Source organism: Pezoporus flaviventris, unplaced genomic scaffold (genome assembly GCF_033815535.1).
Source record: "Pezoporus flaviventris isolate CSIRO_AGI_PZ_B2104156 unplaced genomic scaffold, CSIRO_AGI_Pfla_v1 ptg000255l, whole genome shotgun sequence".
In the NCBI taxonomy this organism is placed as follows: Eukaryota; Metazoa; Chordata; class Aves; order Psittaciformes; family Psittacidae; genus Pezoporus; species Pezoporus flaviventris.
This window is the reverse complement of record NW_026892802.1, coordinates 219,347-233,343: the sequence shown is the minus strand read 5'-3', so window position 1 is coordinate 233,343 and position 13,997 is coordinate 219,347. Positions and strand designations below refer to the sequence as shown.

The following is a 13,997-nucleotide window of genomic DNA, read 5'->3' as shown; positions in this document are numbered from 1 at the left end:
ATTGGATCTAAGGAGGAAATTCTTTCCTGTGAGGGTGCTGAGGCACTGGAATGGGTTGCCCAGGGAGGTTGTGAATGCTCCATCCCTGGCAGTGCTCAAGGCCAGGTTGGACAGAGCCTTGGGTGCCCTGGTTTAGTGTGAGGTGTCCCTGCCCATGGCAGGGGGTTGGAACTGGATGATTTTAAAGTCCGTTCCAACCCAAACCATTCTATGGTTCGATGACGCCCATGCCTCCAGCATGGTTCTGCTGCTCACATCCCTCCATCACCCACAGTCACCCACCTTCCTGCATTACCTCCTCTGCGCCTTCCTCAGGCACGCACAGGACCTGTAACCCCGTGGAGCCGGTTGGTGCGCTGCAGCTCCCACACAGCCCAGGCGGTGCTGGCCCGCGCTCCCGTGGTGCTGTCACCACCGCGTTGGAAGACACCAATAATTTATTGAAATAAATACAGGTGAGAACCCAAGAGCCTCGGGGTTCAAACACTACCGCACGCCGGGTACATTTCCTCTACGCTCGTGGCAGAAGCATGGCGATACACTGAGGTTTTGGCACGTGAGCCTTGGCCAAGTCCGGAGCAGACCGGGATGGGAGGTGGAGGCTCCCCGCTTGGCACACGTTGGGCGTTGCTGTAGGAAGGAGTCCGGTTTCAGGAGGATTTCGTTCTTCTTTTGTTAAGAGTGAATTTCGTTTTGCTCTAAACCAAACCAGGTTAAACCCCACGTCCACGCTGGCCAAACGGAGGCGGGGCTCTGCTCTGGCACAGCCCTTCAGAAGCAAAGGCTGCTCTCACAGTGCAACCCCGGCACCCCCAGGGCTGCCCAGGGAAAGCAGCCTGGATCCCCAGCCGAGAGCCACCTTCTCCACGCCAGGGCCGGCTGGTCCCAGCTCCAAACCAGCACCCGGATGCCCTCGGGGACAGCAGTGTGGACGCTCCGCAAACCTCCTTCCTCTGCCAGGGCCGCCCCGGCTGCGCCTGTCCTCGGCTGCCACAGTTCTCCGGGGCCGCTCCGGGAGCACAGAGGACGGCAGTCAAGCAGGGAATCCAGTCAACGATACAAGGGGAGAGTCGTCAGCTCGCACCGGCTCTCGACGCTCATGTTTCCACTACTCGAATGAGAGGCAGCGGCTTGGGGCCCGTCAGCCTTTTGCTGCAAGAGAGAAAGGGGTTGTTCAGCCAGGGGAATGTGGGGAGAAACTGGGCTTCCAGCAGAGCACGAAGCCCCGGATGAGACATGGGCCTGCAGAGGAAGCTGCTGAGCGGCTGGGCTGGAGGGAACGTGCTCCCCACGTACCTGCTCACGTACTCGGACTTGGAGCGCGCCCGGGAGCTGTGCCCGCCCCGGCTCACCTGCTTCTCGATCAAGTGCTCGATGCGGTCGTGCATCTCCAGGTTCTGCAAGAGATGGAGCTGCTGTCAGTGACAGGGACCTGGAGCCGGGCGTGCTGCGGGCACTCACACCGGGCAGCGGTTGCTCCAGGACAGGCGCTTGCAGTGGGGCGGCTCTTTCTTGAGGGCAATGAAATGCAGCCCTGCGTAAGGGCAGCTCCCCAGAGAGCATGGGGTGAAACCCAGCAGCATGCGAGCTCTCACACTGGATTTGGGCTCACCCCCCCCCCCCGTTCTCATGCAGGAATCGGCCAAGTCACTGAGGCAAGAACATGCCACAAGTGCCAGTGCTTTTCTCCAGAAAAGGAGAGAGGTTTGACACTGGTTATGATCCCAGAGGCTGCAATGCAACCCTAATCCCTGACATGTGCAAGCTCAGCTGCAGCTTTGGAAACAGGAGGGGTTTTGCCTCCAGATGATGCTTGATGAGATTACTCTGGCCTCGGTTGGAGTTCAGGGCTGCTCCATCAGCCCTGGCTGCACCAGGAACCATCACAGCAGCCTGGGAAGCAGCACAGCCCTGGGGCTGCAGAGGGCACGCTCCCCTCCACGGAGCCAGCAATGGGTCCTGCTTGCCAAAGCAACGCTGGTCCATGAGAGGATGTGAGCCCTTCTAAGACGCACCTCAGCCTCCAAGTAAGCAACTCGCTCCTTGAGCTCCTGGATGATGGCGTCTTTGGCCTGAATCACCGTTTTGGAGTTCTGGAGCTGTAACAGACAAGGTCACAGTGGCTGAAACCCCAGAGAACCGTCTGCGAGGGAGGGCAGCTTGGAGGGCACCCTCCTGCCTCTTAACACCCACAGCATTTGCTCCAAGGTATGCATAAAAACCAGTCCAAAAAAAGCATCAAATTAAGCCTGAGGATTAAGCCCCAGGTGAGGGAGCCTCCGCTCACAGGGTCTGGTTTAACTCTTGCAGCAGGGTGCACGGTGCTCCTGTTCCACTCCTCCTACCCCAGCCTAGTGCTAGTCCCTTTGGTTTGCACAAGGGCCCCACGAAGCGGCACCTTTTGTTTTCAAATGCCTTAAGAGATGATGACTCTTTCTCCCTCCCAAGCCCCCCCCCCAGGCTCTCCTCATCCTCCCGCAGCCCGGCTCCTCGGACCTGCTCGATCATCTGCCGCACTTTGCGCTGCTGGCTCTTCAGCATGTCATCCAGGTGGTGGATCTTCTCCCGCAGCATGGCCACCTCCTTCTCCAGCTGCGCTGACCTGCATGGAGGACAGGACAAGGGTCCAGGAGCCGGCGGGTGGCTCCCAGGACAGGAGCAGCACCCACCCAGCTATGCCCAGAGCAGCTCTTCACCACCCAGCTCTCCTCTACGGGCTGGAAGTGTTTTGACTAGACAAGGTAAGGAGAGGCAGAGACAAAACCTATTCAAGCAGGAGCCACGGAGACTAGCAACCACAGACTGCAGGGACACAGGAACATCAGGAAGAGTCAGGCCACAAACAAGGCCTTCCAGAAATAAGCCACTGCCAATTAGCCCCTGGAGCACCGGGATACCGGCTGAGCGGAACGCATCCGACAGCGCAGGGACAATCGGCTGCTCCGGAGGCTCCCCCGGCATCGCCCCGAGCTCCCAACCCGCAGCGGGGCTGCAAGAGGCCCCTGGGCCGCGGCCGGAGCTGCGGCTCGCTGGGAGCAAAGCAGCCCTGCAGGAGGCATTGGGGATTAGTCAGCGCTGGGAGCAGGGCGCTGTTTTGCAAGGCAGAGAGCAAGCACGCCCTGCGCAGGAATGTGCAGTCATGCCCCAGCGAGCTGACACCCCGACCCCCGCGGCGTGGGCCGGCGCAGCACTTGGCAGCCGAGCCCCAGGCCAGGCCTCACCGGTCTTGTTGGGCGAGCTTGTCCCCCTCCACGCTCCGCAGCCGCGCCAGCTCTGCTTCGCCTTCTTTCATCTTCAGCAGCAAGGTCCTGTGCTCCTGCGGCAGAGCGAGAGGCTGAGACACACGCAGGGGACAAGGCAGCGCGAGTCCCTCGGCCGCCGCTCGTTCCACGTTACGTTGACATGAGACAAGTGCAGCCACCGAGTGACCGGCAGCGGCTGCCCCACTCCTTCCCCCCCAGGGTACAGGCAAGGCACCAGCCCGGCTCCTTCCCTGCTGTCAGGCCAGGGAACGCAGCCCGAGATGGCTCCGTGCTCAAACTGCGCTCTTAGATTTACGACTTGAATAGGATTATGAGCAGACCACAGCTCAAATAAAACACTAACAATATAATCAAGGCTGGAGGTTGTGCTAATGCCCCCATGAGAAGAACCGGCGGCTGTCTAGACTGCGCTTGTCTCCAGGATACCTGGAAGAGTTTGCACAGACCGACCAGATCTTCTAGACCCAAGAAATGCAAGTCTAAATCAGCAAGAGCCCGTTCCCAGCCGTTCCCAGCCGCTGGCTTTGCCCAACGCTGCCAGGTTAAACCTGGGAAGTCAAAGCCTCTGCATGGTGGGTACCCTGCAGGGGGGGAGGTCTGGCACTGCCAAACTCATCACCACCACCAGCCCTTCCCATTCCTCCCCCCCAGCAGAGCAGGACCATGCGCTAATCCCACCAGCCCCACCATGGCTCCAGGGGCAGTACCTTCTCCATCCCTGCCAGCAGTCTCTGCAGCTCATCCACCTGCACCTCCTTCTCCACCACGCTCCTCTCCGCTCTCCGCAGGGCAGAGCTCGTCTGCTCCGCTTCCTCCTGGTACTGCGAGACCGTCCTCTGCAAGCAGCATGGAGACACCTTTAACTTGGGCACCGGAGCCCTGTCCTGAGCCGCGGAGCCCTGGCAGGCAGGTTTGGCTGAGGGCAGCCGGGTGTCCTTAGCAAAGAGCCCGACACGGCCCAGAGAGGAGAGCTTCAGAAAGCTCCCCAGCTTCAAAGCACTTCAAAGGAGTGAGCGTTGCAATAAAGGCTCCTCAGCCACAGGAGGTTCACCCTCAGCCACATGCATGCTGGGGCCGGTTGCAGGCTCAAGGAACCAGCCTTGGCAGCCCCACGAGAGGGGACGAGGGCGTCCCCCATGGGTCCCACCACAGCCCGAGAGCAGGCTCAGCCCGCAAGAGAGCATCTGGGCAGTGGTGGCAGGACCAACAACGGCCAAACCCCATCCCGGGATCCCCATCCCGGCTCAGAGCCCGCAGCCAGCACCGCAGCTGGCCAAAGGCCCCAAAAATGCCACCGAATCACACAATTTCCTGCCCATGGGGACAGACATGCTCAAGGCATGGGCAGCCATGCCTGCAGCAAAGGAAGCGGTCCCCGCTCAAACCCACTTCCCAGCGGATGCTGTCCCCCATCCCGCTGCGAGAATCCCCCCCAGGCAGGCCAGGACCAGTTTGGTCTGCAGGACAGGATGTGAGCTGGGATGTCACCGCTGCCACCAGCGCTCGGAGCCCTGGTGTGACACGCCAGGCCCAGCCCATCCGGGCCATGAGCAGGCACTAGAGAACACACTGCTGGGGACCATTAATCACCAGGGCTGAGGGAGAGAAGCGAATGCAGCAGCTTCATCAGCACCAGGCAAGGGCTGAGGTGACCCACGCAATGGATCTGGTGCCTCCTCCACAGAAAACAGCCCCATAAGGGAAGAGGCTGAGCCCCAGGAGAGACCACAATGACTGGAACCACAGGCTTGGCCCCCACTGGTGCCCACTCCCCACACAAACTGCCCCTCTCCTGCACCAGTGGGAAAGGCTCTGCTTTTTAACTGGGAAAGCAGCGTTTGCGTGTTCAGCCCCCCCCAAGGGAAGGCCGTTTGTTGGGGTCTGGCCAGGGTGGGTTTGAACCCAGAAACTCGTGTGCCCATGCAGCTCCTCACGCTTCCAGAAAGGGGGAAACCACCAAACCCAAGCAAAGCCCAGCAGAGCAGTGCGCAGGCACCTCGAAGGCTTTCCTTTCCAACTGGTGGCGCTTCTCGGCCTCCTGCAGCTTGGTGAAGAGCCGCTTTGCCGTCTGCCGCATCTTCTCCACATCTTCCCCTGAGCAGTCGCCCTCCTCCTGCAGAGACAACAACAGGATGGGATGAGAAGTCGGGAGGTACCGGGGAGCCCGCCCTCCACCCTGCTGTGGGCAGCGCTGGTGGTGACAAAGCTTGGAACATCCCTTCTGAGCTTGAAGAAAGCCGAAAGGCGCCGCTGTCCTCACCTCCCACACATGAGGCAGCTTCCAGCCCTCAAGATAATGCGCACAGTATCCTTTGGTTGCCTTCCAAGCCCTGTTTGCAGGATGCCACCCTGATCCGTGCTTGGGCAACCTGAAACCCCGCAACGTGAACCAGGTCCACGGCAACCCAGCCCAAAAGCCCAGCCCAGAGAGCCTGCCGCAGCGGGGAAAGACAAAGAGCTGGAGGAACATTTACCCTGATTCCCATCGCCCTCCTGCTAAAAAGCTCTCGTGTGCAGAGGTTTTAAACCCCATTAGGCACATTATTGCCCTGCTAGGGCTGCTCTCCATTGCTGATCTGACCCTGGGAAAGGCCAGAGTTTGCTGCCCGAGCACCAGATCCTGTGCTGCACAGCCCCAAAGTTACCCACAAACACCAAACTAAAGCGCCGTTTCTTCCCATCACCCTGAAATCCACCCCTGCAGCCCCATACCTGCTCCCAGGAGTCAGCCTGCAGCCTCTCGGGGTACAGCCAGCTCCCGTTCTGCTCTTCCAGCACCACCTGCACGAGCAGAGGACAGATGGAGAGGGATGCACGGCCGGCTGGGCCCGCCGCGCGCAGCCGCATGCAGAGAGCTGGCTCTGGGCACCAAGGGGGGTCCTGCGAAGGAGCATGCAGCAGAGCATGTGCCAGCCAACGCGTTCTGCTCACTGACTCCTCACTAGTGCTAGTGCAAGGGGTTGAGTTTTGCCTGTGAACGCTGCCAACACGGCTCCCGTTCACCGTGATCTTTAAGGCCCCTTCTATCACGGTCTGGACCCAAAGATGACATCTCTTTAATAGCTCAAAGTCATTTAATGCCCGAGAAATGCTCCCGTTACCTGTGTGTGCTGTTTATCTCCTTGTCTGTTCTCAAGTTTACTACTTAAGTCTTCCCGCAGCTTCTTCAAAGACCTTCTAGCCTGGCAAAGGCAAGTCAATTTAGCTTGATCTGCATGGACAGTGTCACCCAGTCTAACAGAGACCAAACGCAGGCACCATGGCCGTGAGGGTGCCCGGTGCCAGTCTGCATCCTCCAGTCTCCCTAGGGCCCTGCCTGCGAGCAGCATGTCCCTGGCAGGCACGATCCTCACGAGGGGCTGCCCCGATTCTGCCCATCACGGGCAGAAGAATAAAAGAGAGGAAAGCAAAAGCAGCAGCCTGGAAATGCCGCTGATTCTTCACGTTTTACTCATCGATTCCACCTCTCGAGCGTGGCGAAGCCCCTCGCTGCACCCCAGCTCCCTCTGTGCTGCGCTGCAGGACGCCGACAAGTACAGTCTTGACTCGCAGCTACTCGAATTAGTCAGAGCAAGCGAGCCAGAGGAATGATTTACAGGATTTACAGCAAACGCTGCCCTAGCACTGTTCAAAGAACAACTTTCTCACAGCTTTAGCAGCGCGGCTTCATCCCTACCCCTTGGGTTCAAGCGCCCAAGGTGCTGGGGCAAAGCAGTTTGCCTGGGACCAGCAGCAGGACAAGGGGAGAGCACGACGTGCACTCTCAGGTCGGCAATCCACGACTTGAATCCAGCTGGATCAAGACATCCCCAGGGTTTTTACACCACATCCCAGCGCAGGGCACTTCTCTAGGATGCAGACAGACTGGTACCACGACTTACTGGTTTTAGCTTATTCTCTGGGTTTTACATGCAGGATTAAGTTGTGCTGCACGGTTACGCTGCTTCAGCTATTCTGATAGGGCCATGAACAGCCTCTGCGGCCAGGCAAGGTCTAAGTCCCGCTCAACTACTGCTAAGAGGCCTTTTTAACACCCAGCCTGTTTCCATCTGAGCTGTGGGGAGCTATGGGAAGGCTCAGATCAGAAGAGCTGAAGCCGAAGCCCCAGGAGTGGGAAGGATCACGCAGAAACAGCGCAGCATCCAGGTGGCTTCGAGATCAGGTCTGATAAGGTGAGCAACACCCCGGAGGCTGCACCAGGCAGGCTGCAGGCAGGAGGCAACGGGAACAGGCTGTTTTCTTCCAGGGAGGGGGGGGAAATCCTGGGTTTTGGCAGAGGGGTCGGAAGGATGACACGGAAGATGTGGAGGCTGCTCTGCCAGATCTGCCTCTCTCTGCTCCCAAGGGGAGCTCAGCACAGCACAGATCCCCCCCCGCTCCAGCACAGCAAACCCAAATCTCAGGATTTTTTTGTGCCCTTTTTCGGTTGTTTTTCAGGCCAAGCTGCCCAGACCAGAACATGCCCCAACCGCTGCCGTGCCTCGCAACCAGCTCTGCAGAAATAGCATCCCCACCAGGAGCAGAGGAAAGGGTTAATCTCCCCAGAGCCTCATCATCCAGTTTACTTTGGGAGATGAGACATTCCAAAGAAACTGCCTTTTAACGAGAGGCTCCGGTTGTGCCGCACCCAGGCATGCAGGGGACAGCCTTGGGGGAAAGTCATCGCGCAATTCTCTTCAAATTCAGTCCATATAGCAGAGCAATTAGTCAGGCGGAATTAATTTATGGCGCTTGATTAGACTACTGCCCTGTGCAGGCAAGTCAACAAACAGGAGGGTTCAGCTCCGCTGCCACTTTGCCAACGCGGTTGGGGCTCGGGTGCCGCAGCCGGCAATGGGGATCCCTGTGGAACACCCGGGGGGAAGCAGAGCGACCCCGACCCCACCGCAAGCACCCCCACAAACCAGAGCCCCTCGCGTGGGAACTACCTCTTGGATGTAACGAACTTCGCTCTTGAGCTGGTTGACGTGCTCCTCGTGGTTCATGCTGCCCTCAGCCCGTGCCTTGAGATAAACCTGCCCAGGAGAGACGGTGCCAGCGGGTCAGACAGTCCTGGTGCTGCCAGCCCAGGAATACCAGCAGCAAGCCCAGCTCCGGGCTCTCCTGCATCCCCCCAAGCCACCCGGGCACGTCAGGGAGCTTTTACCCACGTAACCTCAGACAAAGCCCATCTTCCAGCTCCACTTATCAAACAAGCAGCCGGGCTGCCTAGGACCGTACCTTGATGATCTCCTCGTCACCGTCGTTGGATTTGATGCACTCGGAGGCCAGGGAGTGACCGTTGCTGGATCTGTTGGCCACCATGGCGAAGGCTTTCCCCACCGGCTGCAGACAGAAGCACAGAGAGGTGAGACTGGATGGAACGGTTCGCCCGGCTCCAGGCAAATGAGCGCCGGGCACCGTCGCAGGGGAACGCGGCGCCGAGCACGGCCTCGGGAGCCAGCACCAAGCATGGAACAGACCAGGAGGTGAGTTTCCCACTTCACAAAGCATAAAGTGACCAAGCCCCCCTCCTCAGGTTAACTCAAACCGCTGTGAGCCCCACCTTCTGCTTGGTGACCTGCTCGCGCCTATCACCCGGGAGGTCATTGGGCAGAGTCAGCCTCAGCACCTTCACGTTCTCCTAAAACGAGAAGCAGGTTTTATGTTTTATGTTTTATTTAGCTTTAAATGTGGATCCCTTGAAAGCCTGCTTGTGGCCAGCACGAGCCAAGAGCCAGGTCAGCATCGCTACAGGTGAAGCACGAGCTGCCTTCCCCCTCACTTTGAGCTGAGTGGAGACACTGGGATTGGAATGAGTAACAGCAAGCGCACGACGACTGCATTCGTCAAACCCATCAGGGCCCGGAGGAGCTGTGGCCCAGCCAAGGCTGAGGTAATGCCAACGGGCTGGAGAAGTGATTGCCAGGCTCGGTTTTGTGCATGTCCTCCTCTGCCAGGAGATACAGCCCTCATCCGTCACTGCAGCCCCTGCGGCAGGGCCAACACGCGGCGCTCAGTACCAGCCATGGCAAAGGGTGGAAGCAGCCATTCCCAGCCCGCGCACCAGGACCGTGCCAGATTCATCCTTCTCGCTGCCCTACCACGACAGCCATGAGCCCTATGGCTCTGCCTGTGCTCTGCTGGCGTAGCCCTGCCACAGCGTAGCCCAGCAAGACACCACAGGGCATCCATGGAGGCTCCAGCTAGGACCCAGTTTGCCTTCAGCACTTAATTGCTCACCCAAAGCCTTCCCCTTCCTCCCACTTCAGCCACGTCCAGCCCCGTGCACAGCTCGGCAAACTCTCATGGAGCATGCAAAGAGCCCTACAGCAGTGCACGGGCACCCAGAACGACTCCATGCTGTTGCCCATTCTCCATCTGCAGCTTAACACCGGGACCATGCACCCACAGCACCACGCACTCCCCTTCCCATACAGACCTCACTGGTGCCCAGGCTGCCGTCGCTCATGGTCCCTATTAAACAGGGCCGGGAAGCAGGAACTGTTCGGTGCCGCAGCGGGCTCTCGAGCAGCAGCACCGCGGAGCCGGGGTAGGTGCCGGGCGCCCGCCCCTCGCCACACCTCGGCCACGTCAGCCTCCTGCTCTCCAAAAGCAACATCAAGGTATTTGTGCCTCCTGCTTCCAAGCGCTCCCCGCGCCATCCAAGTCTCAACAAGCCAGCTGTTTGTTTCCAAACTATGTTGTGTACGTTGCTCACGCAAACGCCGGCTCCTGGGAATTGAGGAGCCCTCCTACAGATCCCAAAGGCATCACCAGACCCCTTTCCCCCCTCCCCGTGAAGAGAAACCTCGCTTGCGCCCTGCTTGCACTCAGCAGCACCGCCATTTAACCAGATACTTCTCTGCAAGCTTAACTCCAGGGAATGTTTTCCTTGGCAAGACCCACGAAGTTGGAAATGTTGGTCAGGAAAACCCGACCCATGGTTTTGGGAAGGTGCAAGACGCACTGGGGCTTCACGGCAGGGAAAGCGGCTGCACACGAAGCATCGCTCAGCACCTCTGCACGCCCAACGCGAAGGGGACCCAGGACAAGGCCAGGGCTGGGGGCATGGAGCAGCCCCATCCACCCGGGCTGCCGCAGCAGGGCGGGAGCCTTGGCACGGCAGAGGCGCCGGCAGCTCCTCGGCCCTTTCACGCGCCCTTACTCGCAGCTTTGTTTACAAGCGTCAGGATCTGATGTTCCCCATCCCGTCAAGCCCAGGCAAGGGCAGGAGGCTGCCAGGGAATCGCTCGCCCGGGGAAGATCCGCTGCGATAAGAAACAAGCACCAGCCCATTGCCATCCCCGCAGCCAAAACTGCCTGGAGCCGGCACGCGGGTGCTTTTCCGTCCCAGCAGCCCCCAAGAAAACCAGCTCCTGGATCGACCCGCCGCGGAGCCACCGCCAACCGGCTGCGGCAGGAAGCAAAGAGCACCTGGTGCCTTCCCAGCCAGCCCCGGCACCACCAAACCTCGGGTCACACAACCAGGAAACCTCCCATGCAAATGCAAAGGCTCCGGCGCCTCCATCCTCCCGGGCCGGGGGAGGTGGAGGGTGGCGAGGCCAGAGCTGGATGCTCGAGGTTCTCCATGGAGGAAACCAGCCCCTCGGTGTGGGGAATGCCATGGAGGAGGCTGGTGCAGGAGGCAGAAGCCACAGCCGGGTTGAGCCAACCCATCCCTGCCCAGCTTGTTTGTCTACAGCAGCCCCGGCTGTGGGGACCGGGCAGAGACACGTCCCTGGGCTCGCCAACGCCAGCACGGTTGTTCTGGGGCTTTGTTCTCACCATCCCACATACAAAGTCTCATCGGCTCCTCCACCATAAAGCCAGAGCAGCCCAGAAGGATGCTGTGGATAGCACAAGCTGCCCTCCTCGTCTAAGGGGCTGATTTTGGCCCTATCCCTCTCCTTTCCCTCCTGGCCGGTGTTAAACCTGCTCTGCCAACGCTCACCTCCAGCTCACAGCCCCAGAGCAGAGATGGCAGTGAGTGCCAGGCCCTCTCCTTTACGCTCCAGGGAAGGCAGGAGGCTCTTGCACCGTGGCCGGTGCTGGGATGTGCCTTGCACTCATCTCCTGCTTGGAAAAACCCCACCTCAGATGGAAAATGGTGCCTCACACCCAGCCTGGCACCCTGAGAGCTGCTCCCGCCTGGCAGTGCGTGGTTGTGGCTTTTCCTACCAGCCTCGGGAATTCCCTGCAGTGGGTAGGCCTGGGCAACGGCTGCGCTCCCACCCCGTGCCCTTCGGGAGGCGTTCCCAACATCCCGGCAGCCCTTTGGGTCCAACCGCCCGGCGAGAGCCGGGTCCCCTGGCAATGAGAGCGAGCGGGACTGGCAAGACTGAGGACAGGCGGGTTTTCAGCGACGCCAAAGCTGATTTTAGATCTTTTGGTCTACTTTGCACCCTCCAGGCCAAGACAAACCCACTTGGGAAAAGCTGGCGGGAAAGGCACCGACCCCGCTCCTGGGGAAGGGGGAACCACTCAAATCCCAACCCTATCCCAGCAGCGCCAACCGAGGACCCACAAACGACAACCCCGACACCGGCGTTTTGCAACCATGGGTGCCCCATCCATCCATCAGTCCCCAGTGCTCAATGGGAACAGGCCTGACCTGACCCGGAGGGTATCGCCGAGGATCAGCAGCCAACAGCTCCGGCGCTTGGAGCTCGCCAGCGTTACGGAGGCGCTTATCACCGTAATAACCCATTAGCCAAACGAGCCCAACTCTGCAATCGCTCCTTATAAGGCCGGGAGAGCTGTGGGGAATTAGGGCTCTCCAGAGGAGACTCAGAGCTGAGTCACCCGGCGGGGCTCAGCCGGGAGCCGCACTGGGGCAGGAGCTGAGCACCGGCGCGGTTCTGCCGCCGCCTTCGGGGATCCCTCCGGTTGCCGAAACAGGAGCAAAAGGCTGAACCGCCCTCGGGCCGCAGGTGGCTTTGGCCCCTTGATGGGGCCATGGCGGCGGCATCAGCACGGGGCCGGCATTGGGGTGCTGCCAGCCCCACCCAGGGCCCGTCCTCGCAGCGATGGGGGAACCAACGATCACAGAGGGAAGAACGTGGGGCCCGGCCGTAACCGAGCACGGGAGCACCAGGACAGACGTGGAGCCAGCAGCTCCCAGCACCGTGGCCACGAGAGGTGCTCGAGGGGCACGAGACCCCAAACCCCACGTTACCCAGGGACAGCCGCTGGCCGGGAGCCCCCCATAAGCACATTAGGGGACAGTGGGAGCCCAACAGCGATGCTGTGGTGACTCCAATGTGCTCCGCCGCCCGCCCCAGTTGGGTCCACCCGAGCCCCCAGGGAAGGGGCAGGCAGCAGAGCCCCACAGAGCACGGCGAGGCAGCGCTGCGGGGCGGGCACGGCCGCGCTGCACCGCACCGGGACCCCCCGGGGGACCCCTCGGAGAGGGGCGGCCCCACGGACCGGGAAAGAGGTAAAGGGAGGAGCAGGGAGTGCCGAAGAGGGGAGGGGTTCGGGTCTCGTCTCACCGGGCTCTCGCCGTGGGGCCGCACGTCCAGCACCGCGCACCAGCCCCGCACCCCGTTCATGGCCCCGCCGCGACTGCCCGCACCCGCCGCCGCCGCGCCTTATGGATGGCCCCGCCCCTCCCGGGGACACGCCCACCGCGACACGCCCCCGGAAGCCACTCCCATCTCCGGTATCCACGCCCCTTCACATTTAACCACGCCCCGATGCCTTGGCCACGCCCCTTCGCCCTGGGACCATCCCCGGACCGTGACCGGGCACCGTGAGCCGGGCCAAAGGCAACCAAAGCTGTGCCAAAACCAACCCCAAGGCAACCCAAAGCCAAGCCAAAGCTGTGCCAAAGCCATCCCAAAGGCAACCCAAAGCCACATCAAGCCCTGCCAAGCCCCAGCCGGGTTCTGCCAAACCCAAGCCGGTGCGTGCCCGGCAGTGCCAAGTGGTGGGATGCTGCGCCGAGCTGTGCCCAGCTGTGCTGTGGTGCCCGAAACTGTGCCAGGATTTGCTTCCCCTTTGCTTGAGGGAGGTGCCGGCAGGAGGTATGGGGGTGATGCCACCCAGCCGCACACCGCGGTCGGGCCCGGTGGGTGCTGTGACCCCTTGCCTGTGCCGGTGCCCCTGTGCCAGGGCGGGCAGCCTGGGCGTGCTGGCGGCCGCCTCTGCGGGCACTAATTGCCACATAGCAGTGTGATGAGCTCAGCCGGCCTCAAGTTCACCGCCAGCCCCAGCCCTTGCGCGGTCACCGGGGCCGAGCTGGGGCCACGCTGCAGCTCCGGGGTGCAGACACCTTGTCCGGAGGGCTGGGGCAGCGGGAGGCACCGCAGGCTGAGAGGGTCACTGCCTTGGGGCTGGGGGCAGAACCAGCACCGGTCGATGTGGGTCACACTCAGCCATGGGAGCCGGCACCTCCCCTTGGGCACCTGCAGCCCCCTCCCCACTGCAGCGCCCCGGGGAGGGGGGCGAGCCGGGGCCCAGGAGCCCCATCCCTGGGGGGACAGGCACAGGGTGGGGACCGCGGTTGACCTGGGCTCCAACACACGTGTCCGGGAGGAGCCGAGGGCAGAACCGGTTGTGCCGGCCCGGCTTAGCCGCAGCGGGGACGCCGTGGGCGCGGAGCCCAGCGCTGGGCACGGCCCTGGGCGGTGGTGATGCAGAGACAGGAGCCAAGAGGGGACGAGGGTGTCCCTGGTGTCACCACCGCACGTGGCCCTGCCAGCTCCATCCCGGTGAAACATCACCGGGGTGCAGGTGGGGAAACTCAGGCAG

At 61.3% G+C, this 13,997-nt stretch overlaps 2 protein-coding genes across 4 annotated transcripts in view; one reads left to right on the top strand and one right to left on the bottom strand.

Moving 5' to 3' along the window:
- PSMB4 (proteasome 20S subunit beta 4) overlaps positions 1–13,997 on the top strand; it is a 71,753-nt gene that overhangs the window by 41,600 nt on the left and 16,156 nt on the right. The gene's annotated exons all lie outside the window — the stretch shown is intronic.
- TUFT1 (tuftelin 1) lies at positions 420–12,870 on the bottom strand. 3 transcript variants are annotated; one of them, XM_061442884.1, is made up of 13 exons: positions 12,737–12,870; positions 8,809–8,886; positions 8,484–8,588; positions 8,192–8,278; positions 6,365–6,445; positions 5,976–6,044; positions 5,260–5,376; positions 3,971–4,099; positions 3,222–3,316; positions 2,497–2,602; positions 2,016–2,099; positions 1,297–1,397; positions 420–1,152 (listed from the first exon to the last, which is right to left on the bottom strand). In XM_061442884.1, exons 1-13 carry the CDS (start codon positions 12,794–12,796, stop codon positions 1,098–1,100), a joined length of 1,167 nt encoding a protein of 388 aa, XP_061298868.1. In that variant the 5' UTR covers positions 12,797–12,870; the 3' UTR covers positions 420–1,097. The 3 variants fall into 3 exon arrangements, with proteins under 3 accessions (XP_061298868.1, XP_061298866.1, XP_061298867.1); XM_061442882.1 differs by lacking the exon at positions 12,737–12,870 and adding an exon at positions 9,685–10,034; XM_061442883.1 differs by lacking the exons at positions 6,365–6,445; positions 12,737–12,870 and adding an exon at positions 9,685–10,031.

Coding starts and splice junctions, on each gene's coding strand:
- TUFT1 (XM_061442882.1), bottom strand. CDS start 9,864: ATGTTGCTTTTGGAGAGCAGGAGGCTGACGTGGCCGAGGTGTGGCGAG. Junction 6,045..6,364: donor GAGATAAACAGCACACACAG/GTAACGGGAGCA, acceptor CTGCTCGTGCAG/GTGGTGCTGGAAGAGCAGAA. Junction 3,317..3,970: donor TGCTGGCAGGGATGGAGAAG/GTACTGCCCCTG, acceptor GCTCTGCCGCAG/GAGCACAGGACCTTGCTGCT.